At 53.5% G+C, this 17,841-nt stretch overlaps 9 protein-coding genes across 9 annotated transcripts; 5 read left to right on the plus strand and 4 right to left on the minus strand.

Annotated features, from left to right (window-relative positions):
• Positions 1 to 249: 249 nt before the first annotated feature.
• GLRG_01712 (purine-cytosine permease FCY21) lies at positions 250 to 1,739 on the plus strand (the record flags this gene model as incomplete). Its single annotated transcript, XM_008093046.1, has 3 exons — positions 250 to 494; positions 699 to 962; positions 1,022 to 1,739. The coding sequence occupies 3 exons, from the start codon at positions 250 to 252 to the stop codon at positions 1,554 to 1,556; spliced, it is 1,044 nt and encodes a 347-aa protein (XP_008091237.1). The 3' UTR covers positions 1,557 to 1,739.
• Positions 1,740 to 2,693: 954 nt separating this feature from the next.
• Positions 2,694 to 3,425, plus strand: GLRG_01713 (haloacid dehalogenase; the record flags this gene model as incomplete). Its single annotated transcript, XM_008093047.1, has 1 exon — positions 2,694 to 3,425. The coding sequence occupies one exon, from the start codon at positions 2,694 to 2,696 to the stop codon at positions 3,423 to 3,425; it is 732 nt and encodes a 243-aa protein (XP_008091238.1).
• A 201-nt stretch (positions 3,426 to 3,626) lies between these two features.
• Positions 3,627 to 4,547, minus strand: GLRG_01714 (NmrA-like family protein; the record flags this gene model as incomplete). Its single annotated transcript, XM_008093048.1, has 1 exon — positions 3,627 to 4,547. The coding sequence occupies one exon, from the start codon at positions 4,545 to 4,547 to the stop codon at positions 3,627 to 3,629; it is 921 nt and encodes a 306-aa protein (XP_008091239.1).
• A 742-nt stretch (positions 4,548 to 5,289) lies between these two features.
• On the plus strand, positions 5,290 to 6,175 carry GLRG_01715 (short chain dehydrogenase; the record flags this gene model as incomplete). Its single annotated transcript, XM_008093049.1, has 3 exons — positions 5,290 to 5,575; positions 5,644 to 5,759; positions 5,867 to 6,175. 3 exons carry the CDS (start codon positions 5,290 to 5,292, stop codon positions 6,173 to 6,175), a joined length of 711 nt encoding a protein of 236 aa, XP_008091240.1.
• A 1,400-nt stretch (positions 6,176 to 7,575) lies between these two features.
• GLRG_01716 (uncharacterized protein) lies at positions 7,576 to 8,312 on the minus strand (the record flags this gene model as incomplete). Its single annotated transcript, XM_008093050.1, has 2 exons — positions 7,576 to 8,004; positions 8,070 to 8,312. 2 exons carry the CDS (start codon positions 8,310 to 8,312, stop codon positions 7,576 to 7,578), a joined length of 672 nt encoding a protein of 223 aa, XP_008091241.1.
• A 1,839-nt stretch (positions 8,313 to 10,151) lies between these two features.
• Positions 10,152 to 11,754, plus strand: GLRG_01717 (uncharacterized protein; the record flags this gene model as incomplete). The annotated part of the gene is made up of 2 exons (XM_008093051.1): positions 10,152 to 10,715; positions 10,780 to 11,754. The coding sequence occupies 2 exons, from the start codon at positions 10,152 to 10,154 to the stop codon at positions 11,752 to 11,754; spliced, it is 1,539 nt and encodes a 512-aa protein (XP_008091242.1).
• A 1,126-nt stretch (positions 11,755 to 12,880) lies between these two features.
• Positions 12,881 to 13,731, minus strand: GLRG_01718 (uncharacterized protein; the record flags this gene model as incomplete). The annotated part of the gene is made up of 3 exons (XM_008093052.1): positions 12,881 to 13,019; positions 13,075 to 13,553; positions 13,630 to 13,731. The coding sequence occupies 3 exons, from the start codon at positions 13,729 to 13,731 to the stop codon at positions 12,881 to 12,883; spliced, it is 720 nt and encodes a 239-aa protein (XP_008091243.1).
• A 995-nt stretch (positions 13,732 to 14,726) lies between these two features.
• Positions 14,727 to 15,907, minus strand: GLRG_01719 (uncharacterized protein; the record flags this gene model as incomplete). The annotated part of the gene is made up of 3 exons (XM_008093053.1): positions 14,727 to 15,302; positions 15,369 to 15,815; positions 15,887 to 15,907. The coding sequence occupies 3 exons, from the start codon at positions 15,905 to 15,907 to the stop codon at positions 14,727 to 14,729; spliced, it is 1,044 nt and encodes a 347-aa protein (XP_008091244.1).
• Positions 15,908 to 17,080: 1,173 nt separating this feature from the next.
• GLRG_01720 (uncharacterized protein) lies at positions 17,081 to 17,589 on the plus strand (the record flags this gene model as incomplete). Its single annotated transcript, XM_008093054.1, has 3 exons — positions 17,081 to 17,098; positions 17,189 to 17,383; positions 17,446 to 17,589. The coding sequence occupies 3 exons, from the start codon at positions 17,081 to 17,083 to the stop codon at positions 17,587 to 17,589; spliced, it is 357 nt and encodes a 118-aa protein (XP_008091245.1).
• Positions 17,590 to 17,841: the final 252 nt, after the last annotated feature.

Raw genomic sequence — 17,841 nt, forward strand, 5'->3', positions numbered from 1 at the left:
ACAGTTCCATCGCGCTCCTCAGATTTCGCTGTTTGATGGCTGATTTGCTGTAACGTCATCGCGTGCATCTCTTCGTTCATCATCGACTTGCCACTCTTCCGCGCACCAAGCAGCCAGACCGATTTCAGGATCCTACAACACTCTGTTGCTAACTTTGAAGTTTCTCAACAAAGCATTTGTGTCATAAAAAACTGTTCATACTCGTTTCGCTTTCTTTTCAGGATTCAAGGGGAGAGGCTTCTCTGAGCCATGGCGGACATCGAAGCATCACGCCCAACGTCAACGGAAGAGCAATCTCGTGACGAAGAGAAGAGATATGGGACAACGAGAATTGAGACTGATCACGCAACCACCACCAGCTTATTCCGCAAGGCGTTGCGGCTGGTTCAAGTTGAAGAGCAAGGTATCGAGCCAATCCCGCTGGCGGAGCGGACATCTACTCGGTACCTCAACGCCTTCACTGTCTGGTGTTCCATGAATGCCAATATCCTTCCGTGAGTCACCGGCACAAGGAACACCCAATTAGTCTGCCCCTGACCTCTTCAAGGATAACATTTGGAATGATGGGACCGTCACTCTTTGGCTTGAGTCTTCGAGAGTCGTTCATTGTTATTCTCTTTTTCACCTTGCTCTCGACGCTGGCTCCGGCTTTTCTTGCCACCCTGGGCCCAAGACGGGCATGCGATCAATGATTCAAGCGCGATCCTGTCTCTTTTAATCTCGTTCTGTGGATACAAGATCTTGCATTTCTACGAGACCTATGCTTTCATCCCCGCTGTCGTTGCGATAGTGATCGCTACTGGATGCGGAGGCTCGAGACTCCGAGAACAAACCGACATGGCTCCTGCAACAGCTTCATCGATCTTGAATTTCGGTATGATTGTATCATCTTACATGATTCCGTGGGCGTGTATTGCTTCGGATCTTACCACATACTTTGACCCCAGGGTCCGGGGTGCTTCGTCAGTATCTTGACCTTTCAGGACACAAATCCACTGTCCCCGAAACTGACTGTTCCTAGGTACCGTGTGTTCGCTTACAGCTACACCGGTTTGATTCTGCCCACCATCCTTTTGATGACGCTCGGCAGCGCCATCGGTGGTGCCATTGCCAATGTGCCTGAATGGCAAGAGGGCTACGATTCGACACTTGTGGGCGGCGTATTGGCTGCCATGCTTGCGCCAGCTGGTGGTTTTGGAAAATTCGTCGTCGTTTGTCTGGCATTTACCCTTCTCGGCAACATCTCCGGCACAATGTATGCCATCACACTCAACTTCCAGACGTTAGTTCCTTCGCTGGTGCGGGTTCCTCGCTATGTCTTCTCGATCGTGGTCACAGCCGTCATGATCCCGGTTGCTATCAAGGCCGCTGATGATTTCTTCTTGAATTTGGAGAACGTTATAGCATTGATCGGGTACTGGTCTGCGTCCTTCGTCGGCATTGTCGTGGTCGAGCATTTTGTTTTCCGCAGAGGAGATGCCCAACGGTACGATTTAGTTGGAACATTACTTCCAGTTTACCCAGCGGTGTTGCGGCACTTGGTGCGGGTATTCTGAGTTTTGGCCTCGTTGTTCCCTGCATGGCCCAGCCTTGGTGGACCGGACCGATTGCTAATGTCACTGGTGATATTGGGTTCGAGGTGGCATTCATTTTGAGCGCACTGTTTTATATGCCTTTGAGAACACTTGAAAAGCGAGTACTCCGCCGATAGATATCAATGAGCCTTCACTGAAGACAAGTACAGAAACCATTAGCTGTTATAAAAGTTAACCTATAGTACTAATATGACAGAAACGAAGATCCAAGTGTCTTCAATATGACACCGTTTTACATAGATCGGCGGATCCGTCGTTCCCAGTTTTCACTCTCAACCCCGACATATCGTTCGTCGATGTCGTCGCTCCGCAGTGCGAAAGGCATGATGGCAGCATGCGGCCAGGGAGACGGCCAGAACCTGACAGTGGATTGTCTCTTAGGCTGGTAGAGTAGGGTTCTGTTCTTCTTATTGGTAGTTACGAGTCATCGCCGGCTTTTTGTGGTGTCTTGTTGTCTCCTTATTTTAGCATGCATGGGCAACCATGGATCATGTATTAAACTAATGACAGAACCAACGTTCCTTGAATGAAAGTATAAAACACCCACATGCTGTCCCCTACGCAGTGAGCGTTCGTCCTAACTAAAATCGTCTCTATGAACCCGTATGAATTCATGCGCCAACGTTTCTTAGCTTGCCATTGTCGGGATCGTCCATCGCTCTCTGTTACTTTGGCTCCTCGGCTTAGATGAGCGCCGAAAACAAACCAGCAGCCGGCTCGAGTGCAGCACTTAACCTTGTAACACCAAAGCCCAGCAGAACTCCGGGTGGCAATATTGTCTCGGTACTTACCTGTTGATGTTTCTCTGGTGTATCATCCAAGTCCCGGGCATGATACAGTCGATGTATTCGAGCAAAGTACTGGCGCTTCAATCCCATCAGGAGGCTATAGTGGTGTATGTATAAACGTAAACACAAGGCACATTATGCCTTTACAAAAGCAGCGGGGGAATATGTCAGCCTAAAGATTTCTATAGTATAGTCAGCAGTCAGCTTACAAATGACTACAGCCCTAGGTAATTACTAATTGTATCGAACGGACGTAAATTCTATGGTTCTCCTCCTTCTAATTCTGACCACACCATTTTCACTCTGCCTGATGACCTCTTCAACCATGGCTCATCAGCAACCCAAAATTAGGGCTGTGTTCTTCGACTTCATGGGCACATGCCTTAACTGGCATGCCAGCGTTCTGAAGTGTCTGCCCTCGGCAATTCCCAAAGACGAAGCTTCGACATTCGCCCTGGAATGGCGCAGGCAATACTTTATTGAAATCTCCGAGCGATATCATAGAGGCCTCCAACCTGAGGACGTTGACATCACATTTGCGCGCGTCCTCAACAATCTCCTCGAGCAATCTCCGAAGCATGCCACTCATTTCAACCCCAGTGTCAAAGCAAGTTTGATCGAAGCCTGGCATTCCCAGCCCGCCTGGGCTGAAGTCCCAGAAGCCATTCAGAATCTCCGCCAAGATCTCGGCCTTGAAGTCTTTGTACACGCTAACGGTACAACACGACTGCAACTGGACCTTGTCCGGTTTTCGGGACTCAGCTTTAACATGTTGTTCTCCAGTCAACTCTTGGGAGTCTACAAACCCAGTCCGGATGCATATAACAAGGCTCTGGAGTTGGTCCAACTCAAGCCAGAGGAGGTAGTGTTGGTCGCTGCTCATGCGTATGACCTGCGCGGGGCTAAGAAGGTCGGCATGAAAACCGTCTATGTGCATCGGTGGACTGACGACGTGGACGAGGATATGGAGAAGGTCAAGTCAGAATTCAATGCTTTTCTGGAAGACATGACGGATCTTCCCAACGTTATAGCGAGTCTCTGAAACAAAGATCTACTGAGAAAAAACGATTGTTCGCTTAGGTAGTTCTTTGTTTAGACGTTCCTCTCATTATTGTTCGGTCGAAAATCAACATCTCATGCATATTACGATTGCCGCCGCCAGTATTCATTAATTTCATTCTAATCTTGTAACCAGTGTCTGCATCTATTCAGCTTTTATTAGTGGCTATCATCTCGCTGCCCACTAGACCGCTGGGTTGGCTACAACTTCTGCGATAACAGTGTCCAAGTCTTCATCTTTGAGTCCTAGAGTCTTCATCGCGAAGCCGTCCCGCTCGGTCCAATTTGCGTCCAGTTGGCCGACAGCAAAAACAAGGTCCTCAATCGCCTCCGCGTCACCAGCGTCGGCCTTTTTCTTGTGTTCCTTGATGAAACTTTCCGACTCGACCTTGTTTACAGTCCACCTCGATCCCGTCGCTTTCTCGAGACTCTGGAGCAGCTCGTTCTGTGTGATGCAGAAGCTCTGGATAAACAACGTTTTGTTCTTCGTAACTTCGGTGACACCCAGGTCAAGAATGCGCACGACAGCTTCGCCGACTCTCGGAAGCGTCGCAACCGAGGCTTTGATGTTGCCGCCGTCAATGACGTCGATTGTTTTCCTGTCCAGATAGGCATGCAAGAACCCTTCCTTGACTCCCCAGTCGAAAAAGTGGCCACATACGATACCCGTCCAGGCAAATTTGGGGTTGTTGTCAGCCAATTCCTGGGCCTTTTGGCGGACGGCGAGCTTGTAGCGGTACAGCGGGATAAGCTCTCGCGCGCGGGGGTTGTCGGCGTCAATACTGCCGAAGTCGGCGGGCATGAAATGCTTCACCCCCGCAGCCGAAGCGGCCTCGGCGATGCGCAAGTGCTGCTCCAAGTTACGCAGTCGGAAACTGACAATGACGACGTCCTGGCCTTTAAAGGCCTTCTCGAGACCCTCAAAAGAGAGATCATCGTCGACCTCGATGATTTGTACCTGGTCTGTGGAATACGGGAGCTTGCTCCGGGAACTAGCTCTCTTTAGAGCACTGAGCTTGAAGGACTTGGCAGCGACGAGAGCGTCGAGGATTTTGGTGCCTAATGTGCCGTTGGCGCCGACGATAAGAACTGATCTGACTGTCATGGTGGGTGAACTATGAAAAAACGGAATGGTCCGTAATGTCCCGCCTCTGTTCCGGTGAAAGGCGAATTAGGGATGTTGCGCTACGATGTTGTCAAAGAGTATGAACAAGCATTCTCGAGGGAATTGTGTTGAGGGCGCGGGTCTAAGAGATCAAGCTGCCATGGGCTCCCCCGTACACTAATGTAGAAGGTTATCGCGGCACCTAGTATTGTCACCTAGTTTCTGTTAGTACTCATTGAATATCTCCCAAGGCTCACCGCCGCGATCGGGGTTAAGGGAGCCAGCTCCGGACCCGCCCGGCCCCGAACACCGAGTACTGATGGCCACCACTCGTTACCTGCCAGAGGAGATTAGCATCCTTATTATCAGCACGGAGCCTTCTCGACCATGCAACCTCGCGACTTCGTGCTCGCTACTGTACTTTTGAGTGCACGGGTATTGGTCCTCGCTAGACTTTTAGACTGATACAAGATGAATGTTGGTATTAGCGCTGAAAGGCCGCCGCACCAAGCTGTTTTCCTAACCGCTTGCCTGTTCTGTGAGACCCGTTTATCACTCAAGTCTCTGATCCCCAATGGCTCTTAAGTCCGGGCGTAAGCTCCATGGTTATGGCCTTCTATTAACATGCAAGACACTGTAGCCCCACAGTATTCGAGTATAAAGTCTATCGACAGTCTCAGGGTTCTCATTGCCTGGAACTGTACGCTTCTCGGAAACATTTCGATGGTCCAAGCTAATCATCATGTCTTCTAAACGCATCGTGCTCATCACCGGTGCCAACACCGGCATCGGATTCGAGACGATTAGGACCCTCCTGCAATCCAAAGGACCGTATCACATCATCATGGAATCGAGGTCTCTTGACAAGGGCGCAGTTGCTATTTCCGAACTTGAAAAAGAGTTTCCATCTACTACCAGCTCTCTAGAAGTCCTACAGGTCGATATTGTGGACGACGATTCCATAGTAAAGGCTTTTCAGAGCATTAAGGACAAGCACGGGGTCCTCGATGTCTTGGTAAACAGTGCTGGTATGTTGGGCCAAACATTCCAATACCGCTATGACGAGTATGTTTCTCGTCTAACCAATGAATAATAGGCGCTAGTCACGACTTCAACCCGCAGAACTACAACCCAGAGGATATCAAGACCCTCCGGCAAAACTTCAACAAATCATATGATGTCAATACGACAGGCACGCATGTCATCACTCACGTATTCGCCCCTCTTCTTCTCAAATCCTCCGACCCCGCATTTTGTTCGTAACTAGCGGTCTCTCCAACCTCCACGGCATCGAAACTCTTGGCTTGTTGCCATTTCAGCCCCAGGGCGTCCCATCGGCGGGTTGGCCGAAGCCCTTCACGGGACAGGCAGGATACCGCTCAAGTAAAACCGCGCTCAACATGGTCATGCTCAACTGGCACTGGTTGCTTAAGGCCGACGGTGTCAAGGTGTGGTGCATCTCTCCAGGGTTCCTAGCCACTGGCCTGGGTGGAAACCCCGAACAGTTAAAGGAGATGGGCGCGGGCGAACCAAGACAGGGTGGCTTTCTGATCAAACAGGCCGTGGAGGGTGAGCGGGATGCTGATGTTGGAAAGGTTGTGAACAAAGATGGAATTCAATCTTGGTGAGGCTTGAACAGCATAAGCTGATATACGGCTAAGATCAAGATGTCACCGTATTATTTGGCCAATAATGTATCAACTTTGATGATCCAGATCTTTATTCGGGTCGGGTATATATGTGGCGCCGAGAATCTGGTTCTTTGGCCCCCTCATTATACAGCACACGGCATGTATAACCGTACTCGATCACGGACTTCCGCAGCGCCGAGCAAGCAGGATTGATGGAACCATAGGGTATTCCTATCCATCCAGTCGTAAACTTGTGGGTGCGATTGGGCACACGATGATAGGGGCTTGCCAAAAAAGGGGGGGTGAATGAATGAGATTCATAAGCGCTTTTCACGCTTCTTATGTTATGTCATTGCGCTGTCTGCGCGGATAGCCTCAAACACTTGCACTAATTCCTAGCCCCACAGTTGACACGTTAATATTGATTCGTCAACCACTTGTGCGGTTTTTGGAACGGACCCAGCGGGGGAAACGTGTATACAACTAGACCAGTCCATGTTGCTTTAGGGGGAGATGAGGTATTTCAACTTTCTTCCTTTTAATACGATTACGACATTTTTCTGTCGTTCGACGCGCTGCGCCTATATCATTTCATCTAGAAAGCATTCTCAAAAACTATACCATGGACTCATCTGCTGGAGAAGGACCGTCATGGCCACTGTACACTATTGACCCCGCAAATGGTTGCCAGCATAGGTATGTACACACCGTCATCCTTCTCCATGCACGAGACAGCAGCGGCTACGACTGAGCGAGCGAGTTTTATGAGAGCGAAATATCGGATGACCTGGCCGAAGTTCTTTCTCGGCCGTGCAGCCTAGCTGGCCGACGAGCAGAGGTTGGGTTGTGTCCTAGGCTTCTCGAGCTGGGCCAACCCAATACTAGCGACATCCGGAAGCTCCGATAAAGAGCCCCGGTCAACTGCAAAGTCCGATTACGTGGGTGAGATTGAGGCTACCACCGTCTTCCTCGCTCATGCAATAGATAACCAGGTCCAGTTTTGCGAGACACTTTCCGCAACGTGGACAAAGCAAACGTCGAGTGGCACAAGTACGAATATAGCGGCCACTGGATAACCGAGCCTGAAGGCGTCGACGATTTCGTTCGCTTTCTCAGACGCACGATGAAGTAGGCTGCTTTCAAAAACGATGCTGATGCTAGACCCATTACCCGTGCAAGCGAGCTCCGAGAAGACGAGGATAAGCATAGGCGGACTAAGACGAAGAGGGTTTGCGCAGCCTTCCCACAAAAAAGGATGAATCGTGGCATCTCGATCGTGTATGGAAGGTGTTCATTACTACATTAACTGGTAAAGGTGAATAGCCCGTAAAGTAAACGTATCAGGGGAAGAGGGCGTTTCTGTCAGACAGGAAAGGAGAGCTGCGAGGAAGAAGTGCTCAGTAAGTGATGGTTGCAACTTTGCGGACGAACTCATCGTTGCCATCCTTCTGGAGAACGTTTTCAAATATCCACCGGCCGACATCCTCGCGCGAAATGGAGTACCCAATAGCAAGCTGCTCCACGCCCTTGACGGGGTCCTCAACGCCAACCCGGACAGCACCCGACGGTTGCTCCTTGCCGTTGGTGAGGAAACTGGCACGGACGACGGTCCAAGCCTCGTTGCTGGCAAACAACAGCTCCTCCATAGCGCGCTTGTCCTCATGCGGGACGTGCAGCAGTCCCTTGTAGAGTGGCGCAATGATAAAAGGCGTATCCCTGGCAAACTTTGAGATGCCGGTGCTGCTAAGGCCAAGGACGCGCGGGTTCCCAGAGACACCCTTCTCTGCGCGCAGCTTTCTGACGGCATCGAGAAGGACGGCCATGCCCTTTTCGCACACGTGGACGTCTTCAAGGTTCATCCTGCGCATATGGAGGAGACGACGGCGTCAACGAAGCGGGTTGCGTCTAGAGGCGAAACGAGGTGGCGGGCAACGACGTCGGCATCGTGAGCGTTTCCCTGCGCAATCCGCAGGTTGGGATATTGTTCAGGCAGCAGGATGGAGGCCAGCTTAGAGGGGGTGCGGCACAGGGCGATGCACGTGAAGCCAGCGTCAAGGGAGCGGCGCAGGGCTGACAGGCCGCAGCCGCCGGTGGCTCCGAGGAACAAAACAGTCTTGGGATTCGCGGATGACATGACGTAAGGTGATCTGTGCCGGGACGCAACCGATTACGGATGCGAATGGGGAGCTGACGGGGCAATGAGTCTGGAGCTGGTGGGGGGAGAGGCAGATGGGCTGGAACGGTGATCCACAGATAAGCTTTTGAATCGCCGAGTGACAGAGATGGTTGCGTGGTGTGGCCGATGAAATACGATGAGGCACAATGATATCAACATGGCCCAGATGCAGAATACAATGGTTCAAAGAGAGATTTGAGCCGGAGGAAGATGAAAGAGAGAACCTTTCCATTTCTTCTTTGCAGAGCGAGGAATACCAAGCGCTTTTATCCCATCTGAGGGTGGTTCAGAAGACCCTCCGAGAGACGAAAGCCACGATGGGTCGTGAGAGAGCATAGTTGTGCCGAGTCAGCGTTCAACACCAAGGTTGAAGAGAAGAAACGGCCAAAGGGAGTCAGCAAGGCTGGAATGCGGTTGGAATGTTCCTCCGCTTGAATATGGTGGCGTCCAATCAGAGACGGGCAAAACCCAGCCACGTTCACACTTGTAGCTTAGGTACAAGCAGGTACGTACCTGATGTGGATACACCATCACGTGGCAGTGGGTCTCTACGGTAGACCGGCAAACCGGATAGGGTTATTTTAAAGGAAAGTGGCTCCGTGAGCTGCTTGGCATTAAACCGAATACAGAACAAGGTCACCATGCCTGACCAACAGAGTACGTATCTCATCCCCCTTCCCTCGTGACGCATAGGCGCATAAAGTCAGTCCGTCTCCTACCCTGTGTGTGTGCCTGTGCGTCTCCGTCCAACAACCGAAACTCCCTGCGACTCCCAAGGTAAAGCCAAACGAGCTGTGTTCACTCCTGAGTTCAGCTAAGATCTTGATCCTAGGTCATGATGTTTGAACCAGAGGGGAAGCCTCCAATAACGCGTCAGCTATTGCTATTTTGGCTACCTATTCGATCTCGCCTGTCCGTATACGAATCCGTGCATCAGAACAACGCGAAACTGTTACTCGTTTCCACGGTTCCATGTGAATAGAGATTAGAGACGGCATATGTCGAGTTGGCCTGTCACAGCCAGGCACCCTCCTCCGCAGGACTGACTGACTTTTCCAAGGAGACCAGATACCGCCCCCTCGCAGTAGTCCCTCACGCGAATACGGATACATCATCTGCATTGGGCGACCGGCTTTGAACCCATCCACCATTCCTAAACCCCAGGAGCCTCACTGGCCCTCGTGGTACAGGCAGCTCCCTGCATCATGCTCGCATTCCCCTTGGTCGATCCTACCGGGTTCTCTCCAGCACAGACTGTGTCGTTTCGTTCTGGCTTCGTGTGCCGATGCTGGCTCTGTTGCTGGGACCATAACGCAAGCAGGCCTCCTCAAGGATTGGCCAGCTGGCTGCGCCGGAAAAAAGCATCGTTTGAGTTTCGTCCCAATGTTAGCCCCCACAACCTTCGCACCCGTTTCCTTCGCAGCCAGGGCAAGTGTCCGGACGCGCAGAGAACGCGGCTGAAGGTTCTAGCTGCAAACTTGAGGACCACCACGCAAACTTCCGAAATCACAAGCGTGGAGAAGCGGAAAGTCCTCGGGGCGACCTTTCTTTGCATGCTGTATCCATGCCGGTTCGTTGATCTGTGACGCAAGACCCATCAAACGGTTGCCCTGCGTTGCCCGCCAATATTAAGATCGCGGCACGCCCACCGCTGCACTCCTCCGTCTTACAACGTATTTTTTTGACAGGACGTCGTCCATGCCAATATACGTTTCGTGGTTCGCGTGCTTCTTCTTACCCCAGCAAACTATTTAGTCGCTAGCGCTTGTCGTTGACTTAGCTCTCCCCCTCAGCAAGATGCTCGTGGGAAAGTCGGTCCCCGAACTTATCCTCGTGAGGTCCATGGTGGTGTTCTTCCAATATCTGGGCCTCCTCTGTTTTCTCTACTTTTGGCTCATCTTCGCCCTCGCCGGCGTACCCGGCATCGCCCACCCCGTATCCATCGCCATTGAGGTCATCGGCGCTATCGAAATCATCTTCTATTTTGCTTGGTTCGTCCCCTACCGTCGCCGACTGCAAGGTCCCGGGCTCCAACCGACGGAGCTAACGCGAGAGGAGCGTCGCCGCTTCTTCTCCCAAGGCTTGGACCATGCGCCAGATATTGAGCAGTACATCCGCAAGTGGCACGGTAACGCCCATTTGAGTGACATCCGTAGGGAAAATGTCAAAGACTGGTTGATGTGGGCGCTGTTCGATAAGCAGGGCAATCCGGGGGAACACGACGAGGAGCTGGAGGAGTACATCGCGGATGCCGAGGAGCGGGCCGGCGTAGCCATTAAGCAAGGCTACGGCGATTCCACCCCGATGCGCCTCAGCTTCGACCCCGTCGACATCACTCATCGAAGTCTGTTCTTCTACCTTGTAAGTCTCAGCCGCCGTGAGTAGCATCGCGAGGTCCCTCCCCCCGACTGACATGTCTCTGCAGATGACGGGCTCGCTCGACTTCCTCGCGACCCTCGTTCTGTTCATCAGAGGCTTCAAGTTCTACCGCCAACCCCGCAGTACCTTCTTCTCTGTTTTCCCCTGGCGGCCCATGACGCTGTTCTCGCCCAATGAGTCGGCCGACCCCACGCTGAGCTACTTCGTCCGCCCACACACGTCCACCACCCAGCGGCCCATCTTGTTCATGCACGGCGTCGGCGTCGGTATGCTCCCCTACCTCATCTGGCTGTGGAGCATTCCCAAAGACGTCGGCGTCCTCGCCATCGAGATCCTCCCGGTCTCTTCGCGCATCTGCCCGCCCATGCAGACCACCAAGGAGCTCGTCGACGGCATGGATGCCATCATCAAGCAGCAGAACTACAACGACTTTGTCTTCGTCGGCAACTCCTTCGGCACCCTCCTCGTGTCGCCCCTGCTGCAGAGGCCCGAGATCGCTGCCAAGATCGACTCCGTCGTGCTCATCGACCCCGTCTCGCTACTACTCCATCTCCCCGCCGTGACCTACAACTTCACCCGGCGGAAGCCGAGATGGGGCAACGAGTGGGAGATTTGGTTCGTCGCCACGGACCCCATGGTCGCGCACACGCTCGCCCGCCGCTTCCGCTGGCAGGACTTCATCCTCTGGACGTCGCAGCTGCAGGGCAAGCGCACGACGGTGGTCCTAGGCGGCGAGGATTGCGTCACGGACCCGGACGCCGTGGCGAGCTACGTTTACTTTGGCGACCTCAAATACACCCGGTACGACAAGATCGAGTGGGCCACGACGCCCGCTCGATGGACGGGCCGTGGCGAGATGGAGCTGATGTACCTCGACGGCAAGGACCACGGCCAGGCGTTCCTGAGCATCAAGGACATGCCGCAGATTGCCAGAGTGGTGATGGCGTACACGCACCTCAGCGGGGTCATGAACTCGAGGCAAGCCGACGTGGCGAAGGAGGAGGAACTGGGTCAGACTTGATATCTTTGGCCACGATGTATGAATGTGCCATCTTCTGTTGCGCCTTAAGACCATCCTCTACAGAATCTTCGAGCGCTTACATGACCTTCGATTTCCACGACCAGAAGATCTAACTCTCTCGTCGCCCAACAGACAAGGCACCCTCTTCCCTTGGTTTCTAGAGCCATGCGGTTGTGGCGGAGCGCAGCAGTCGATCCTCCAACCCTTCCCTCCCCAACCTGTCGACCTCGACAGTCTCGCAACAATGCCTTTGACGGTGCAGTCTTCCCCGGGGCCCCGGTCCGAGGGCCAGCTCATGTCAGAGAGGAAAGCATAGCAGACACTTGCCTGCTCGTAGCAGCCGAACATGGAGTCGATGGCCTCGGACAGCTCCGCGCTGCTCGTCTTGTCGATACAGCAAGTGCGTATCCAGATGTAGTCGTATCCGTGGCTCTGGGCGAATTTGCAGTTGCCCTAGATTTCGCTGCACCCAGCCATCGATATTATGTCCTGCGGATCGCAGGCATTCTGCAGGGCGACTCCGTCCCTCCCCCCAGGTGTGGGAGAGTATGGCAAACTCTGGCGCGTTGTCTCATTCATAGTGGACAAAGCCTCAGAGAGGCCGCCTCACCTGCTTGGTTACCAAAAGTTTCATCTCGACAGTTTCTCGGGAAGGCTACTTCCACTGGTGGGTATGAGGGACGAAGACGTTGACTATTGGCGGCGGGGTCGCAGCTTGCATTCATATGCCGGGTAACCCACGGTGCCCAAAAGTCGCTAACACATACGTCATGTCGCCTGCAAGACGATATGAAAGCTAGCATTGGTAAATCAACACTGCTTAAGGGGATCATGTATACCAATCATGCTCGCAGTGTTGTCTCCTGCTCCTAGGCATAGGAGAGACAGTTGAATTTAATAAAAGGATACATAGAATGTTAAGAGTCCAGTCAGCGCAGTACTCGACGTCTGTTGTTCAAGTGACGCAGCAGACTCATTGTAAAATCGAAGCTATAGCAACATACAGAGCCGCTGCTTTCTCCATCTATCATGCTGGCCTGGATTCCGGGTTCATCATCGATCGTGTAGTATATCGTACATGGTCGTTGCAAATTGTAAATCGTAACCATCGTAGTTCCATATGGGTTTACGGCTTAGGCGCATCAGTCAGAGGCACGTATCGAACCCCGAACAGCCTCTCCTTGACAACAGAGCCATCTTCCCTCTTGTCAATGGCCCACACATACTGGCCCTGGCCGTTGTCGTCCTCGACGGGGATGAACATCCTATTGCTTCAGTGAGAATCGGCTCATGGACGGAACGGGGAAATGGGCAGCGCACCTCCCGGGCGTACGGAGCTGGTCCACCAGCTCCCGATGGAGCTCCACCGCAGCGGCGCCGACATGGATGGCGTCCCAGCCAGTTCCGGCCTCTTCTTCCCCCTCCTTAGGCGCCTCTACCCACCCCTTCCTCCCGTCGCCGACGCGAAACCTCACCCGGCCAGTCTTCAACAAGGACCTTCCGTCGGCGCTCTTGGCCATGTTCTTCTCGCCGAGGTTCCGCAGTGCCTGGATGTGTTCCAGCCCTACGACGAGCCCCTTTTCCCCCGCGAGCTCGGCGAGAAGGTGGGTCAGGTACCCGGACCCGGACCCGACGTCGAGCACGCGCGGCGCAGGCTTCTTCTCTGAAGGGACAATGTACGGGAGGAGGGATTCGGCGGCGGTGGCGTGCATATGGGGGGCCGAGATGGTGGCCTTGTGGCCTATGGACTGGGGGGAGTCCTGATAGGGTGCGTTGGGGGCGTAGTGTGCGCGGTCGACCTGAGTTCATGACGGTTTCAACAGCGGTTCAGGCGGAGGAGTCGAACGGCTTGCTCGTGGTAGAAAGGGGAGTCACCTTGAGGAATGCGTCCTTAACCCTTTGGTCCTTGATGAGCCCACGATTCCACATGTTGTCGATCAGCTCCTGGTTTGTTGCGCCTGAGCTCCGCCACGCCATAGTGAAGTCAAGGTCGGGTTTCTGGTGCAAGAAGCGGGCGGTAAGGTTGATAGATGTCGAGCTCCAGAGGAGCTGAAGAGCTCTCCCGGTCGATGGGCGTCGAGGAATCGTGGTGGCGGACACGTGTGGAGGCTCTGCGGGTGCTTCGCTTCGCGTTTACTTTTTATGTTCAAAAATCACAAAGAGGGTGGAATAGTCGCATTCCACAGGTCGGGGTAGTTGTAGTTATAATTGAGTTGTGAAGGCAGCGGAGAGGAGGTTAAGAAGTTCAATGGGTTTGCGTGGAATGGTGCATTGTTCCCAATGTTTCCCGAGCTTCCAGCAGTGACAGTATAGTGACAGTGACAGTGAGGGGTGTAAAGTACCTATAGTTACTTACTTGTTTGTGACTGTACTTACCTATCCTAGGTAGGTACCTAGCTATGTACCTAGGCCGTTGGTAGATGGCCCCACGCTCGGTCTCCAGTGCCACCGACCCCAATGGCGCTGTCACACCCCAAACCTTTCTTCCCCTCCTGGAAACCTTGTTGATGGGCGCTGAACTCTCGACCCCGCCATGCCATGCGCACCATCCCGTTGCAAACACTCCATACACCTATATACCTACCTACCTATCCTTGGGCATCTCAGGCTTCAACGAAACTGACCGGGACCTTGGATCAACAAGACTGTTGTGGAAGTCGAGTTGTATCATACCATTCGGGAAAAGTACCGCCAACAGCGACAGCAACAGCTTCATAGCACATGGGTAGATCAATAAGCATAGCAAAGTACACAAGAAAAACTAGAAACGAAAATCGGCATTGATGATGTCAAGGACGACACCTAAACGTGTGCTCCCTGTCCCGTGCGTGGATTACCCTGCGCCCAGTTCCTATCCCTTCAAAAAACACTCCAAGAAAGTCTGCAACACTCAAGGAAACAGTTCAATGCCCATGTCGTAGACGCGTGGATCCAATATCTACACGGCACATGAAAAAATGAAAACGCCCATGCTATACCACCCTCTCCGAAGACTCGCCATCGGCGATGATGGGCACTGGCAGCCCGCGGTCGGGGCTCTGCAAAACCAGTTGCTCATGGCGCCGCGCCTTCAAATAGTCGCTGAGAGACCTGATGAGAATGAACCACCCAACTACCATCAAGATATACGCGATCCACTCCTGTCCCGTAATGTCCGTCACGCCGCCACCGCCCTCGCCCGTCACCGCGTTGGGGTCAAAGTTGTGCGAGTTGGGGTCCGGCGGTGCAGCGTATCCGTCTTGGCCGTTCATCTTGGGCGGCCGGTCGCCTTCCGTCGTGCCCTTCATATAGAAACCATACTGTATTAGAGTGACGCCGAGACCAGCACGCGATCCATTCTTGGCGGCGTGGGTTGAGTGGAGAAGGTAGGTGAGAATAAAGCCGACGACCTGGAACGACATGGAGATCATGCCGTTCCAAAGGAAGCTGAAGAGAGACCCGACCGGCATGCCGTCGATGTAAACTTCATCAGGCCCGCCGAGGCCGGGAGCCAGAATGGTCGTCTCCCAGTAAGGCGGCGCCGCATCGGCAGCGGCTTGCTCATACGTCTAGGGTAGAATGTTAGTATGCCAAAGACAGGACATGTTCGGGTTGAAGAAATGAGTCGGACGTACCGGAGGTTGCTCCTCCTTCGTCTGGCCACCACGTTCCGGCTTGGCCGTCAAGTTGGAAAAGACGCCCTCATTCTGGATGCCGCTACCGTAGATGCGGAACGGAGTCGCAGGGGCATCGGCAGCCGATGCTGTCGTCGAGGGGGGAAATTGGGTGATCTGCCTATCAGTGTGGGGTCTCCCATCGGAGGAGGGGTTGCGCTGCGCGTCGGCCGAGGCGAGGGACGAGTCAGCGCGGACTAATCTTTGTCGGTCGTCGGCGTCGTCATCGCTATCGTCACCGTCGGTATCGAATGCGTCGGCGAGCGTCGTGTCGACTCGGCGGGCATCGCGGTCGCGCGAAGACGCTCTCGAGTGGAAGGAAGGAGGAGGCGAGTTTGGTATGGGCTGCGGGTGTCTTGACGGAGCGGGGTTAAGGCTGTTGAAGTCGTCTTCGTCTTGGGCATTCACCTAAAAACGGGTGAGTAAGTTGTTAATAATCAAGAAAGAGCGAAAGGCGAAAGCCGATTGACATTACTTACCCTCTCATAACGTCCAGCCATTTTGAGGAGTGTTGTATGGTATTTTGTTGTCTTGAAACCGAAGGACTCGGGCAACCCCCTTTCGCCACCAAGGACGAGACAAGTAGCGTTGCGGTGTTGGAGGAGAGAAAGAAGACGAGGGTTGTCGGTAATCGTAGGGGGATCGGAGTTAGCAAAGGGAATCCCGGAGGAGGAATCGCAGGGGAAAATGGAGAAGTCGAGGCAAGACGAAATAATAAGCGAATAAAGGAGCGACGAGGATGTTGTTGCTGAAGAAACAGAGGAAATAAGGGTGATGGTCGCAGCGACTGGAAAAACTACGCCATCAGCTTAGGTCGGCTTGGTTTCGGGTTTGTGGGTTGAAGGTGATGAGAATGAGAGACAAATGCAGAGACAGAGACGGAGAGGAGAGTCAGTGTGTATTCAGCACCTGTCGCACGACCCCGGGCGCTCACTGTTCGCTTCGCCTCACTGCTAATCTGCATGTCCGGTCAGTCAGGGAGACGGAGGGTTACATAATACAAGGCATTTGCCGCTAAAGGGACCCTGTTTGGCCCCCCTGTGACAGTGGAGATGGAGTGTGCGACGAGCGTCACTGTGTCACCAGCTCTGGGGGGTGATCCAAGGAGGGAGCAAGGGGATACGATTACGTACTCAGCGATTACTACACTGCCTACGGAGTGTAGGTAGGCAGTTAGGAGAGAAGGTACTCCGTACTGGAATGAATCGAGGGGGGAACAGGAAAGAAGGCACCCGGGCTTGGGAATGGTTATTGCCTCCGAGCCAACGGCTGCCTCATTCCGGGCTCGCCTGGAAACGGACACGGGATGACTGTTATGCCTCAGGCCAAAGTCATGCGCATGACCTCGATTGCGTCGGAACTGGAGTACGTATCTATCTATCCAAGATCTGTGTGGCCAATTATAGATGTCTCGATGCCCCCATTCAATTTTCATTTCCTCTTATGGCCTAATGCGGCTTAGTCCCGGCGCAGTGCATCCCCTTGGCTCCGACAAATGAATTCTTCCATGTCTGCCATCTGATGCAAAATCCTTGACGTCGTTGATGGGATTCTGAGCTATTGCCCTCTGTCGCATCCACCCCTCCGGCGCCTGCCACCTTCCCCGCGGCGAGACCATGACAGACGGGACTCGATAGACCCATTCACATATCTCCAAATCGCACGCAGCCACCATGGCACGCTCAACGAGCGTATGTTCCTCCCCTTCACTCTCTGCTCTCCCCTCGCCCTTCGCCCACACCTCTCGTCACGTCACTAACACGTCCTTCTCCCTTTTACAGCAAGCGTACAGGCACTTTCGCACCGCCCTTGCCCTGTGGCCCAAGGACAACCTCCGCCCCGAGACCCAGTTCAACGAGATCATCCAGAGAGGCATCGAGAGGAGGTACACAGCGCCCAACGTCGTCGACGAGGCAAACGAGCTCAAGCAGGCGAATGCGCTATTCGCCCTGGCTGATGATCGCTTCAAGAAGAGGGTAAGCGACAAACGCCTCACTCTACCTGTAACCCCCGAAACCATCTGACCAATCTATCTCAGTTCCCCCTCAATGGCCAACTTCTCAAGCCCGCGAGCCAGCCGACCTACTTCCAAGACCTGTTGAGAGAGCTCGAGGAGGCCCCTACCAGAGGATGGCTGAAGAACATGTCCAAGAAATTGTCAGGCATGTTCCGGTTCGAATAGCCGATCGGGAGCACGAAACACTCGCTCACACACACACACACACACACACACACACACATACATATATATGTGTATTAAGCCCAGATTAAACACCGACGCGTCGAACGGTGTGGGCGGACGAACGGACGGCAGAACATGGGCCGCCTGAATGAAATGGGTGGGCGCAGCCGCCTGGCCTGTGTATGATATCATGTACAACATCTGTACCCTGTATAGCGTCTATACCAAAACCTAGAACCTCGACACCAATAG

The sequence above is a fragment of the Colletotrichum graminicola genome (assembly GCF_000149035.1).
Source record: "Colletotrichum graminicola M1.001 genomic scaffold supercont1.7, whole genome shotgun sequence".
Lineage (NCBI taxonomy): Eukaryota > Fungi > Ascomycota > Sordariomycetes > Glomerellales > Glomerellaceae > Colletotrichum > Colletotrichum graminicola.